Source organism: Asterias rubens, chromosome 11 (genome assembly GCF_902459465.1).
Source record: "Asterias rubens chromosome 11, eAstRub1.3, whole genome shotgun sequence".
In the NCBI taxonomy this organism is placed as follows: domain Eukaryota; kingdom Metazoa; phylum Echinodermata; class Asteroidea; order Forcipulatida; family Asteriidae; genus Asterias; species Asterias rubens.
Genome location: NC_047072.1, coordinates 12091748 through 12104444, shown reverse-complemented (window position 1 = coordinate 12104444; position 12697 = coordinate 12091748). Strand labels below are relative to the sequence as shown.

Sequence of the window (12697 nt, the reverse complement as noted above, 5' to 3'; positions counted from 1 at the left end):
TGTGTCCAATCAATGAACAGCGCCCTCCATTGTTTAATGCTGCATTATTTACCTTTTGTGTTGCATGATGGGAAGGTTTTCAGTTCGGCGGCCATTTTCAAATCTGTGTTCAGTTCAAGGATAATTGCTGGCAGAATATTCCACGTTCAAGTAAGTATTAAGCGCTATTTAATTTCTACTTTGACTACGATTCTGATACGAAGGGAGTCCAAAATACACACTTGTATTTATAGGGCTACGGAGACGTCACGATCATAAATATCAATGTTTTTTTAATAATTTAATTTAAAAACATTTCTGTAAATAAATACTGTCCTGTGCTGTGCTGTGTGGTGTGTAAAACAATTTGGATTGACCTGAGTTGAGTCATTCTGTCTACCCAGCAGCTAAAATTCTGGAAAGGTTTCCGTATGGCGCCACCCCTTTTTCATTCGATATGAAATAATAGTAGGCCTACCTAATTTATCTCAATGAGATATCCCTTTTCTTTGTATAAATGAGTGAAAAAGTGGTGGCGCCATCTCGTCACATCACATACATAAAAAACATACGGAAAGTAAACAAAATTTTTAAACAAAAATTTAAATTGGAAGTACAAATTCTTGAACTTCTTGTCTTTTTTTAGTTGTGATAACTTAACTCTCCTTCGCCGTCACTCAGGAGGAAGAGGAGGGTTACGTTCTACCTCCATGGTTATTGCAACTAGTGACTATTTTTTTTTAATTTTCAGGAAAACGAAAATAGACATGTATCGTCCAGCATCAAGTAGCAGCAGCAGACGTTCATCTGCCAGCAGTGGACGTTCTTCATTAGCCCCGCTGAGAGTCAAACAAGATAACGGTCGGTTTAGATTATAAAGTTGCCAAACTTCTCACTGCATCTATCTCATAAAATAGTTACTTTTTACAGTAAGATTTGGTTTTTTATCTCAAAATAATACATTTGGTAATTACTACAGCTCCAAAAGTTAATGACCATTATTAAACAACTTAATTGGTAAGAATAGTACTGTGCTGTTGGTAATGTGTAACATTTTGAGAAACAGTTTCTTTGATTTTGAAAGGATTGCGTGTTTAGAGAGAGGGATTCAAAAACATTGCTAAATCAGAAGCATAACAGTCAGTAGTGCGATAATGTAACTCTCGTCGGGAGGAGGGTTACGTTATCGCAACTACTCAGTCAGAACCAATTATTGTTATTATTAGTAAAATAAATTTAACAAAGTTTTAAACTTGAAAATTTCTTGAATTTGTAAACAAATTCTAGAGTGTTCTTATAAGTTATAATACTATTTAATTTTCACTGGATACTTGTACGGCAAACAGGTGGCAGAGCTAGCACTGGGGGTGTGTCTAAACGTCACAGCACTGACAGTGGACCTAGCAGCAGCAGACCCTCAACAGGAAATAGAAAATCGGTGTCGCAGAAACACGGATTCGTCAACACAAAACGGTAAAAAACATCAAAAAACCTTCTCTAGTTTTGTTTCAGGCTTTAATGTATCATAGTGCAGGCTGGCTATTTTATACAGCAAATGCTGTTTGAGTAAGCTGTGATTGTGCTTTTTCACTGTGTTCCATATATTGTTATTTTTAAAATCTGTCAAAATTTATTCTTTGGTTGTGACACTTTTTTTATGACATCAGTAATGCATTTTAACTCATCACAATGTAGACAATCAAGCGGGTATGGAGGAAGAACCTTTGGTCATGACATCTTGAAAGACACACGGCCGCTCAGTAGCAAGCCCTTCATGCAGAGAGAAATCAGAGACTTGGTCGAGGTAAAAACAAAAAATGTAAACAAAAAGGTGTTCATAATAATAGCGTCAATAACACGATGTAAAGTGGGGAAACCCACGCAATCAGGTAGGGACTGAAAACCCAATCCACATGCAAGGCTCCGGTCTGAGGTTGGGTTTGAACCGGGTGTCCTTAGTGGTCGAAAGGCAGGGGAAAAAAAAACACTGAGCCAACCTAAGCCTAAGCTATTTGCATATTAGATGAATATTGTTTGTTATGTACGTTGACATACTTGATCACAAGTTACCACTTAAATTTAAATTTCTCAAACTTATAGAGACAGATGATTTCGGGGAAAGCTTTTGCCTAGTGTTATGTAACAGACGGTTAAACACTCATACACAATTGTGAATGGATGTGTACGGAACACAATTTGCCAGGATTTGCTCATCTGGAGAACGCTATACAAAAGCTTGCCCTGAACCATGTGACATAGCCACTGTCTCTACCGTCTGAGAAATCCAATTAGAAGTTTTTATTTGCATTAATTTTTAGAGTGATTGCCAATTTCCCTTTAAAGACTGCCTCACACAAACATGAAGAACAAAGCGAAAATTTTAACTTGTAAACACTTATCGTAATTCTGTTTTCCTGTTTTAGTTCCTGACGCAGCAAGGCTATCCTCATCCCATCAACGTTAAGATGCTGACCACACCCACCACCAAAGACTTCTTGAAGGTTTTCCAGTTTCTCTACAACTTCATGGACCAGAAATACGTGCCTGCTCCGAAATTTGAAGAGGAGATTCCTCAGATCTTCAAGACTCTCAAGTAAGCTTGACCCTTTGTCCTGTGTGTTGTGTTAACGCACATAAAATAACCCAGTGCACTCATCAAAAAGAGAAGGGGGTTCACCCCAGTGTTCCTGCTTTGAATGGTTGCACATTATCTTGTAACCCATTACATGATGCTATGTAAAAGAAGTAGGTCTCACAATTCAACTGTAGTCCCTTAATATCTTGCAGAAAAACACTGAATGTTGAAGTGCCTTGAGCGTCCCTGAGTGGCGGATATGCGCGCTATATAAGAAGCCACTATTATTATTATTATTATTATGAGCATGTCAAAGTATTCTGGGTTATATCCGAGTCCAAGCACAACCAGCAACTATAGTGTTAGCCAAATGGGGGAGGTAGTGCTTTCTGCTCTACCGGCCAGGCTTCGGATTGATGATACCCAAGCCTACATCCTTATGGACTGTAAAAGGGGTAAACCTGTTTCAGCCCTAGGAGTAGGTGGCAACGGCCTCCGGAAGAAAAATAATTGTAGCCCACACCTTGAAGTGGCCTTCAGGCCTTGTGTGTCTGGCGACATGCATAAAAAAGCCAGAGAGGTGTGTTGGTGTCTTGTGGACACCCTGTTTTAAATCTGGACACCCTCTTTTATCTGTCATATACTTAATGAAATGTGTTATACGTGAAAATCTTCCAGAGGAAAATTGGTGTGCCCCTTCACGGGGGAAGTTCCAGGACTGTTTCCTTTAACGTCAGGATCTGTTTCCAAAGCAGGGATGAGATTGTTCAGACTTTTGGCTGAAGTCAGACTTTTTATGTAGGCCTGCTGAAGAAAATCAGGCAATTTTTTTTTCCAACAATAAAGAAATCCTGCTCATTGGTCTACTTCTCTAGTGCTTTGGATACTGTTTCCAAAAGCTCCTTGGAATCTATAACCCCAGGGGTTACCAAACGGTAGAAATGGAATCATTTCAACATACCTTTGAATTCGTATCCAAGTTTCGGACTTTTTCGTTAATAATAATAGCAATAACAACCGTGTTTCTATAGCGCCTAACACCTCCAAAAGAAAGTCTCTAAGCGCTCAGAGTAAAACAAAAGAATAATTAATCATGAAGTTAGTAATGACTCCAAAGCTAATCTAAATGCTAATCTTTTGATAATGTGTTCGTTGTTTGTTTGTTCAGATATCCTTTCAACATTTCCAAGAGCTCTATGTTCACTGTCGGCAGCCCTCACACGTGGCCTCAAATTCTTGGGGCGCTTCACTGGATGCTGGATTGTGTTAAGGTATGTACAGTCAACTATTCAAACTTTTCTTTAGACCGTATCGAATACGACGCCACCATTCAAATACCTGCCCTACAACATTGCGTTTTCACAGGCCGAAGAAATCAAATTGGGAGCGCTGCGTGCTTCATTGCGCGTTTAGACGCGCATACCGCCTGTCTTACAAGATGGCCACTTTCATAGCGACCAAGAGGTTGTTCGGTTAGGTCTATAGGCTGATCTGAATTGGTGGCAATTGCTACGACTGTTGCTAAGGGTGTTGCTAAGGAAGTCCTATGCATAATTACAAGGCGATGTAGCTGTAGCCATCAAGTCAAATCAATAAAATTGATTATCACGTATTTCCAAATTTGATGAGAAAATGAATATAGCCATACGGAACACCCCAGATTGCCGACTAGGGCTTTCAAAACGAGAGATAAATGCATGTAAACAGGGTTTGTACCCGCAAGCTTTCACGCTCGCGAGCTTTCGCACTTTGTGCTCATACATGTAGTTCAGGTTTTTTTTTTTAATAGCCTATCACATCCCTGTTTATTTCTTATCTCTAAAATTGAATACATTTTCCTGAAGCTCAAGCGTGAAATATGTTTCTGTTGGAGAGGTTTAGCAAAATGTTTTTTTTTACTTTCAGTATGCGCTTGCTGTGGATCCACATTTGATGCTTTTCTCGGATCAGCAGACTGACGATCCAACGAATGAATTTGACTCCGTGACCGAGACAGAGGTAAGGCTCGTCAAAAACAAATTACAATAATCAGATGGCATCAGCTCTTTTGATACCTTTTGTAGATCAAATTTTTGGCCATGACATAGACCCCTACTGTAAATGGAGACGAATGAAAATTACAGCGCAATGTTTTCAGGAGAGTCGCCTAAATACGATGTAATGCTAAAATAACGTCCATCACCTGAGTGACATTGTTTTGTTCATTTCTCAAAAATTACAGCACTTGAGCAAGTAATGTTTTAAGGGAAGCTTTCTACCATCATTATCTTCAAACTGTGTAAAGTTTAATGTAAATTGTGGACATTGTGTTTTGTGTCATAAAAAACACACAGACCCTATTAGCAGCTCTTGGACATTGGGTGCTGGGTAACCAGGGTCAGCTCCTCAGCAGGGCAACATCTATTCAGCTAACAGCTAAGATTGTGATCCTTTTTGTCTTGTAGGTTTTATTCAACTATGTGGAAGGAACGTATAAGGAGTTTCTTAACGGAGCAGACACGTTTGAAGATCGGGAGGAGAACCTGGCACAAAGCATGAGTGAGTCATTTTACTTTGTCGTGGCTGTGGCTTGTTGCCATGCCGAATGCTTGTAAGCATGGGGGCAACAGCCAAAGTCAGAGCCACATCAGTGGCGTGTTGTGGTCAAGCGGATAAGACAGGCATTAAACCTTTCAGCTGATTTTCTTCTTTTTCTTTTCTAAACAGTGCCATAGAAAACTGAAAAACACAGTACAAGTGTGGTCGGCCATTTCCTATTTTTTGTTTGCAGTTAGAAAGTTGTATGTCTGTTAAGATCATCGGACTCGAGCTCTGGTGTTTCTGATCAGCAGAGTGTGGGTTCGAGTCTCAGTCTAGGCACTTGTATCCTTAAGTAAGATACTTCAATCATAATTGCTTTGATCTTGGGATGGGATGTAAAGCCGATGGTTCTTTGTGTTGTGTAGTGAACATAAAAGAACCCAGTGCACTCAACGCTAACAGAAAAGGTTTGCCCAGGTGCTTCTGGCAGTGGCTGATGAACTTGCAAAATCACCTTGTAAACCCTAACAAGGGTGCAACATAAATATGGTCTCATCCTCCTCGACCAAATGCGTGCGCTATCCATTCAGCATTGGATCTCATGCACACCCTATGAAGAAATTTAAGATATATGGCTCCCTTTTTATTTGATTTTCTTCTCTCCATTAGGAGAACAGAGCTTGGGACAGACAGGAAACCTTAAACAGCTTGCAGCCGAGGAGCAGCGTTTGGCAACTGAGCTGCAGCTTCTTCAGCAAGAACCGGTAAGTAAAGGCCCCCGATCCCACTGCAGCGATAATGATAATGATAACGACAACAACGCATTATTGGTCGAATTGCTCCACGCAGAATACGCACACGCTCATTCAACCAATGGAATGCGTTCTCTTTGCGTCGTTATCGTTCTGGTTATCGCTGCAGTGGGACCGGGCCTTTATACCTCTAGACCAGTCTAAATGGTCTCTGAGTTTTAAGCAAAGTTCCCACAACGATAGCGAAATAAGCAGACATTGTCGTACAAAACCACGGGTGATAAGTTCCGTTTGTATGATTGTTGAGTAGCAGAGTGAGACAGAGGCCGCCCTAAGCTGCGCTGGATGGACAATGTGATTAAGTAGAGTGGTAGTAGTGTAGGAGAGCTGAGAAGAGCAGGGATTGAAAGAGACCAGGTGATGGCGGCCACTCCAGGAGTACACCCCCATTACAATCTGAGGATGAGGCGGCCATGGACGCATTCTCTCTGCCGAATGATGATGTGAAAGCGAGGACGCAGTGCGCGTGAGCTTGCAGGGTACTCGGGGTTGTGACAGGTGGGAATGAGTTAATGGATGGGTCTACTACTGGTTGCTAAAATCATTCTTCCACTTTGCTTTTGTCGTGACTCCAGTGTCGACTGACAGGTCTTCAGGAGCAGGCGCAGATGATGGCGAGCGATAACGAGCGCTTCTTCAAGTACCTCCAAGACCTCAAAGAACATAAGCGGGTCCATCAACAGAAGGAGCAAGACATAGAGATGCAACTGCAACAAGCAGGTAAAGACTGGGTCACACCAAACTAGTTCTTAAAACGTCCTAAGAAAATGTAAAAATGGGTTTTGTCTGGCTAGAATGTAAAGCTTTGCCAAGAGATGTCGATAGACCTTATGCATTGACGTCATCCAGCTGCCATCTTAGAGGAAGAACGGTGACGAAACAATCAAAACGCACAGATATGTATGCGCGGCGCACAAGATTGGCCAGTGAACAATCTCCTTTTGACCTCTAGATATGATTTCCGACCACACCACGTCTAGTACGTCTGTAGTACGATCCAACAAGTATGGCAATTCCATTCGTAGTACATTCTCATTTTATTACCAGAGCTGTCAGTGTCAACTCTCTCGGATTCTGCAGAAAGTTCCCTGAAAATAAACCAATCTTTCCATGCTCTGCTGAACAAATTTGAAAATTCCCTGATTGTGGAAACTTTGTCCCTATTATGTTTAATGTTTTGTTTTTTGTTTTTTTACGTGATACAGAGCTGGAAGCAGAGCAAGCTGCGAGTGAGAAGCAGAAACTGGAACACCAGCTGGCCAACCAGGAGCTGTCGGCCAGCGACGTTCAGCGCCTCCACTCCGAGATGAGACAGCTGAACGCCACCCTGGACGCCATCGAGAAAGACAAGCAGGATATCGATCAGGCCATATGGGATGAAGAGAAACAGATCGCTAAAAAGAAGGAGCACGTAAGAAAACGACCCACTCTGTCATGTTTATTTTGTCATCGTAATCATTGAGACCTGGGGCCGATTTCACAAAGCAATAAAATCCATTGCAAGACAAATTGTCAGTACTACCCAAGTGACTTGTATTGTGACATCACACTTTACCTAGCAATTGCGATTGATTTGCAGTTAAAAGTTAAGTTATGTAGTCTTGTAGATTTTGTTCACAAAGTTTAAGCCCTGGAGACCATTGAACTCACTTTGCGGGTTGAGCAGTCCCCTCGATCCAAAGCGGAAGTAGTAGTTCCGGCCGCTTTCCTACCTTCCGCCCATCCAGGTAGTAGTTAATAAGCAGAACCGTTCCGATTTCAGAACTGAGAAACTGAGAAGTCTCTCAAATTCCTAAAAACTCTGCTCAGCCACAACACACCACCTGAAATGTATCGACTGAAAGAAGACGCACTGTTTATAAACATTGCTTTCGGTATCATTTAATAACAGCTGGAGAAACATGTGACTCAGTTCAACAGTATGGCAAGAAGTCTGAGTCTGATTCCGACAACGGCTGAGAACGCCCACGGCATCGACTACGAGATGAGAGTCAACTTCTACAACGTCCAAGACAGTAAAACCTCGCTCACCACTGACTTTACCAGCACAATTAAGGTACAGGGATGTGTCAAAAATAATACTAATAATACTAATGATAGTACGATACATTTGTATGGCACATAAAGACAAATTGAAATTTCATTTGTTTCAAACAGCTTTTCAGTAGTTTGTTTCTTTCTTTTGTTTCCCTTTGTTCCCTCTTCCCTCTGTTGCTTTGCTTCTGTGTTCTTCTTTTCATGCGCTTTGAGCAACTTATTAGGTGGATATATGCGCAATATAAATTGTCCTTATTATTATTAATGCATGAGCCTCTATGCGCAACATAAAACATGAAACGAATTACTAAAAGCACTTGTTACAAGAAATGAGTCTTTCAAAGTCCCGTGAAAATCTGAAGAAAGTCAGCTTGATGAATATGAAAGGGTAGTAAGTTGTCCCATAACGAAGGTGCAATGAGGTATCACACATTAAAGTAAGTTTGGCTTTAACAATAAGGGAGAGCTTATCAGTTGTATGCAGGTTCATACAGTTGTGTGGAGTGTCAGACATCGAGCCAACGGCAACGCGACAACTTGGGTCAACTGAGTGAGTGAGTGAGTGAGTGAGTGAGTGAGTGAGTGAGTGAGTGAGTGAGTGAGTGAGTTTGGCTTCTCCCAATTTCGAAACCCTATCATGAGGAAACTGAAGTGGTGTTGCGTTCTGTTTTTTTTTTTTTTTTTAATAAAGCCTGCCCTCAATCAGCTGAAGAAACAAGCGAACGAAGAAGTGCATAAGCTGAACAGCCAGAGACTCCTTGAAGAAGAGGCACTTGAACAGGTAGGTTGAATTCCTCGGGGTCTGACATCCTGTCTCTTGCAAAAAAGCTCTCATGTGACGTCAGTTTAGTTCATCAGGAGGACCACTCTGTGTGGGTGCATTTGATTAGCTTGCCAAGATTAACTTGGGTTGCTTAGCCCGGTGAGTCCTGACGAGAGCTATTTGATTGTCAACTTGCCCTAGTATCAGCTTTCTCTTGCACACAGCCTTTATGTGACAGTTTACTTTGTCGAGGAGGACCCAAGCTCTGGTGCTATCAGCAGCAGAGTGTGGGTTCGATACCCAGTCATGACACTTGTGCCCTTGAGCAAGGCACTTGCCCACTCTTGCGTCATAATACTTCACATTCTAAACATGAATGTTGTTGATATTAATTGTGTCACTAAACTCACAGACAGTTACACCCTAAACCACACGTTTACACATCATGATCAGATAAGAAAGATCGATTTGAAAACTGCTCATTCCAAAACAAGTGAGCACCGACCCAAGTTCTATAATGGGTGAATCTTGTAACAGTCATCTTTTTTGTTTTACTAGCCCCCCAACCCTATCAATTCGATCCTCGGCGTAATCCAAGTAACAAATCGTTTATTGTTTTGTTTTTTTCTCTCAAGTTAACCGAGATGGTGGAAAGCAAGCAAGAGGAAATCAGCAAACTCGATGGAAAGCTTGAAGCTCAAATAAAGAAGTTGGCTTCAATCAAAGAGGTTTGTGATTAGAATGCTAGCTACTGAAGCTACAATATTTAGATGCATTTTTCACTTTAGATACACTTAAAGGGAAGGTATGCGTTAATTTTAATCGCAATAATAACTTACTCTGCAATAAGAACTTACGCTTGATTTTTACAGAAAGTGAAAGAAGAAGGTCGTCTCTTAAGTGAAGAGCAGAGCACCCTAGAGCAGAAGTTACAACAGTTGCAAACCCTTGGCGCAACGGACCTAGCAAGAGCACAAGCTGAGCTGAAAGAACTCATTGCAAGGTACTGTATCAAAGATATTGTTTACCCCCTGCTTTTTTATGTATGCTTTCTAACCCCATTCATGTATTTCCACTTCACTGCTTATGTTTCACTTAGTTACCTGTTCATGGCCCAATTTCATAAAGCCTGTAAGCACAAAAATTTGCTTAGTATGAAATGTCTTTCCTTGATAAAAACAAGATTACCAACCAAATTTTAATTTGTTGCAAATTGCTGGTTACTGGCATTCAGCTGTTGTTTACTTATCCTGAACATCACATGGAAATTTTGGTTGGTAATCCTGTTTTTATAAAGGAAGAAGTTTCATGCTAAGCAAAGATTTGTGCTTACAGGCTTTATGAAATTGGGCCCATGTTTGTTGTGTTGTCATTTAGCCTTCGAGAAAGACTCTGCTAGGGTCGAAACGTCAGGCCATTAACTATTTTTTGCATTTATACTCTCGGTCCATTTGGTTGGTAAGTTGTTTGCAACAGCTAATTCTATTTTCTCAAAGATATTGTAACGCAGAGTTTTAGAGGGTTTGGGTACTTTTTGTATGACACAAAACACAAACATCCACAGATTTACATTAAACTATTAACAAGGTTTGAAGATAATGATGGTAGAAAGCTTCCCTGAAAGTATTACTTGCTGATATGACAGCATGGCATTTTGTTGCAAACTGACCATAAATATTTGCAAATATCAAGTGATTCTACTATCTTTCGGATAATTTTTTTGGTAGTGTCAACTTATACAAACAGCACAAATGGCAGATGTTTCTCCGACTTGAAAACTACCAACTTTTCAGCAGTTCAGTGGCGTACAGTCCCTTAAAATAGTTTGAGTTTGACTTTTGGATTAACGATTGTTTGGGATTTTTAACGTTTCTCAATACTGCTTTTTGTTTTCCGTCAAGGTACAACGAAGCTTGCAGAACAATGAAGCAAGAAGAGAAAGATTACGACAAGTTTCTTGCAAAAGCCACCATCAAAGTTGTTGAACACACCACTATCATCAACGTAAGTCTTTGTTAGGTTTCTTACACCAGAGACCATTTCATCCTAGCTGTACTGGACTCAAGTTCTGGGCCCAATTTCCTAAAGTTGTTACTCGGCAGTAGTGAAATCAATAACAAGAAGTACCCTCAATCCACTGAGCGAAAGTAGTAGTCCCGGCCAATGGGAGACTTTGGAACGCTAGCTGTGGCAGTTACCAGGTAAATTTCCATTGTTTACGTAGTTCTGAGCATAGAGTAAGGTTCTGAGCATGCGGACATTACCGAGAACAATGGATTTTACCTGGTAAGTCTGCTGCCACTAAGCGTCCCAAAAGTCTCCCATTGTTTACCTTCAGCCCTGGCTAAAAAGCATGACAGTTCTTATCAGAACTGAGAAGTCTCTAACACATGGTGTGAACGTAAAACCAAATATACATAACAAAATCATGTTATTCTTGTGCAAGTGAGACCATTATCCACGAGTGATTTTTTTAATTTTTTTTTTATTGTTTTTGCAAACAGGGTCGTATTTCTGAGATTGATGATCAAGCATCGAGAATAGTGGACCATCTGAAGAATCTAGAGCTCCCCTCAGCAGCGCCTTCTATCCCATAAACACGTACACACCGACAATCCACTGGACTGACGGAACGCTCCGCTAAACCATGACATTGTGTCAAACGACAGGAACATTGGGGAGAATTGCGCGATGGCATTTTGATATCCCCAACAGCCCACATGGCTCTGTGGTACAGTCACTGTGTGGGCATTCCTTTGTTCTGTACAATACAGGCAAATCCCATTCTTCAATACTGTACATGTAAATAGCAATGTGTGGATATGTGAAAGTCCACAAAGTGTTACAAGTCCCCATGTGGACCTCTTTTGTTCTAAGGTCCACACTTTTCAAAGACATTATGTATGCACATGCGCCATCTTAAAAATACACCATAATGCAAGGGTTTGGTTCCGACACCAAGCTCCGTCTGCTGATGTTCGAACACGTTGCTAACATTTTTTTTAGGCCTGACGACCAGTTCATACAGCTTCCACTGCGTACCCCACAGCTTACGAAGCCCTTGACCCAAGCCAAGGTTCGAGAAAGGCCCTTGGCTTTAACGATCGGCCAACAAAAAGTTTGGTGGGGTTTTTTTCTTTCTCCTGAAGAGCGCAGCTTCTATACCCTTGAACATAGACACCAAACCGTCTCCTCCTCAAAAGAGAATTATCACATGGTTGTAACCCCTAAGTTACTATTAATATAATTAATTCTTAAAAAGTTAAGCCACGAAAATACTGTACAGCAACTAACTATTTAAGGTAGTAATAATTCATGTACAATGTAATACTTTATTTACAAATCAAACACACAGAATGATTACTTATGATGATGACAGTCCCCTGTACAAAAACCAACACTTATTGTCTTTATACTTTTGTGTTGTGCCCGTTTGCCTGTGGCATTGACGCAGTAGTGGTCTACCATGGGTTTTGTACAGATATAAGAGTAGTTTTTTGAAGAAGCAAAAATCTCTGCGAGCATGCAGGACTGTAAATATGTCAATATGGAAGTAGCACCCTTGATCCAAATGAAAACACATAGCCCTGGGCTCCATTTGAAGATTGATTCGCACTCTAAGATCGATCTTATCTCTTTGTGAAACCAAACCCAGTACCTTCAAATTCTAAGTTTGTTTTGAATCGCAAGTTACTCTGGAGTCACTGGAAGGTCTGAAAAGTGCATACAATATCTTTCTCTCTCTTTTAGTTATATAATTTTTCTTGTGAAAAAATTGTCTGCCATGTATAAATTATCTCTGTTTTTAAAATATGCTAACTGAAAAATATGGGGAAGGGGAAAAAACATGTTTCACAATGAGAACTGAAAGAGGTACCCAAACAGACCCTGGGCTCATTAGAGCTGTCCAACTCTTGAGGACCCAATTTCATGGCTCTGCTTACCGTCAAATTCTGTGCTTACGATCACGATTCCCCGCTTGATGTGCTAGCGCCGAACTTCTGCGTTAGC

The 12697-nt window shown here is 40.8% G+C and overlaps 1 protein-coding gene across 1 annotated transcript; it reads left to right on the top strand.

The window, feature by feature from the left end:
• Positions 1-88: 88 nt before the first annotated feature.
• LOC117296925 (kinetochore protein NDC80 homolog) lies at positions 89-11303 on the top strand. Its single transcript, XM_033780032.1, has 17 exons — positions 89-150; positions 731-840; positions 1326-1452; positions 1675-1783; positions 2403-2572; positions 3723-3825; positions 4460-4552; positions 4999-5092; positions 5744-5838; positions 6462-6606; positions 7092-7297; positions 7778-7942; positions 8615-8704; positions 9322-9414; positions 9559-9689; positions 10588-10690; positions 11191-11303. Exons 2-17 carry the CDS (start codon positions 747-749, stop codon positions 11281-11283), a joined length of 1911 nt encoding a protein of 636 aa, XP_033635923.1. The 5' UTR covers positions 89-150; positions 731-746; the 3' UTR covers positions 11284-11303.
• The last annotated feature ends 1394 nt before the right edge of the window (positions 11304-12697 follow it).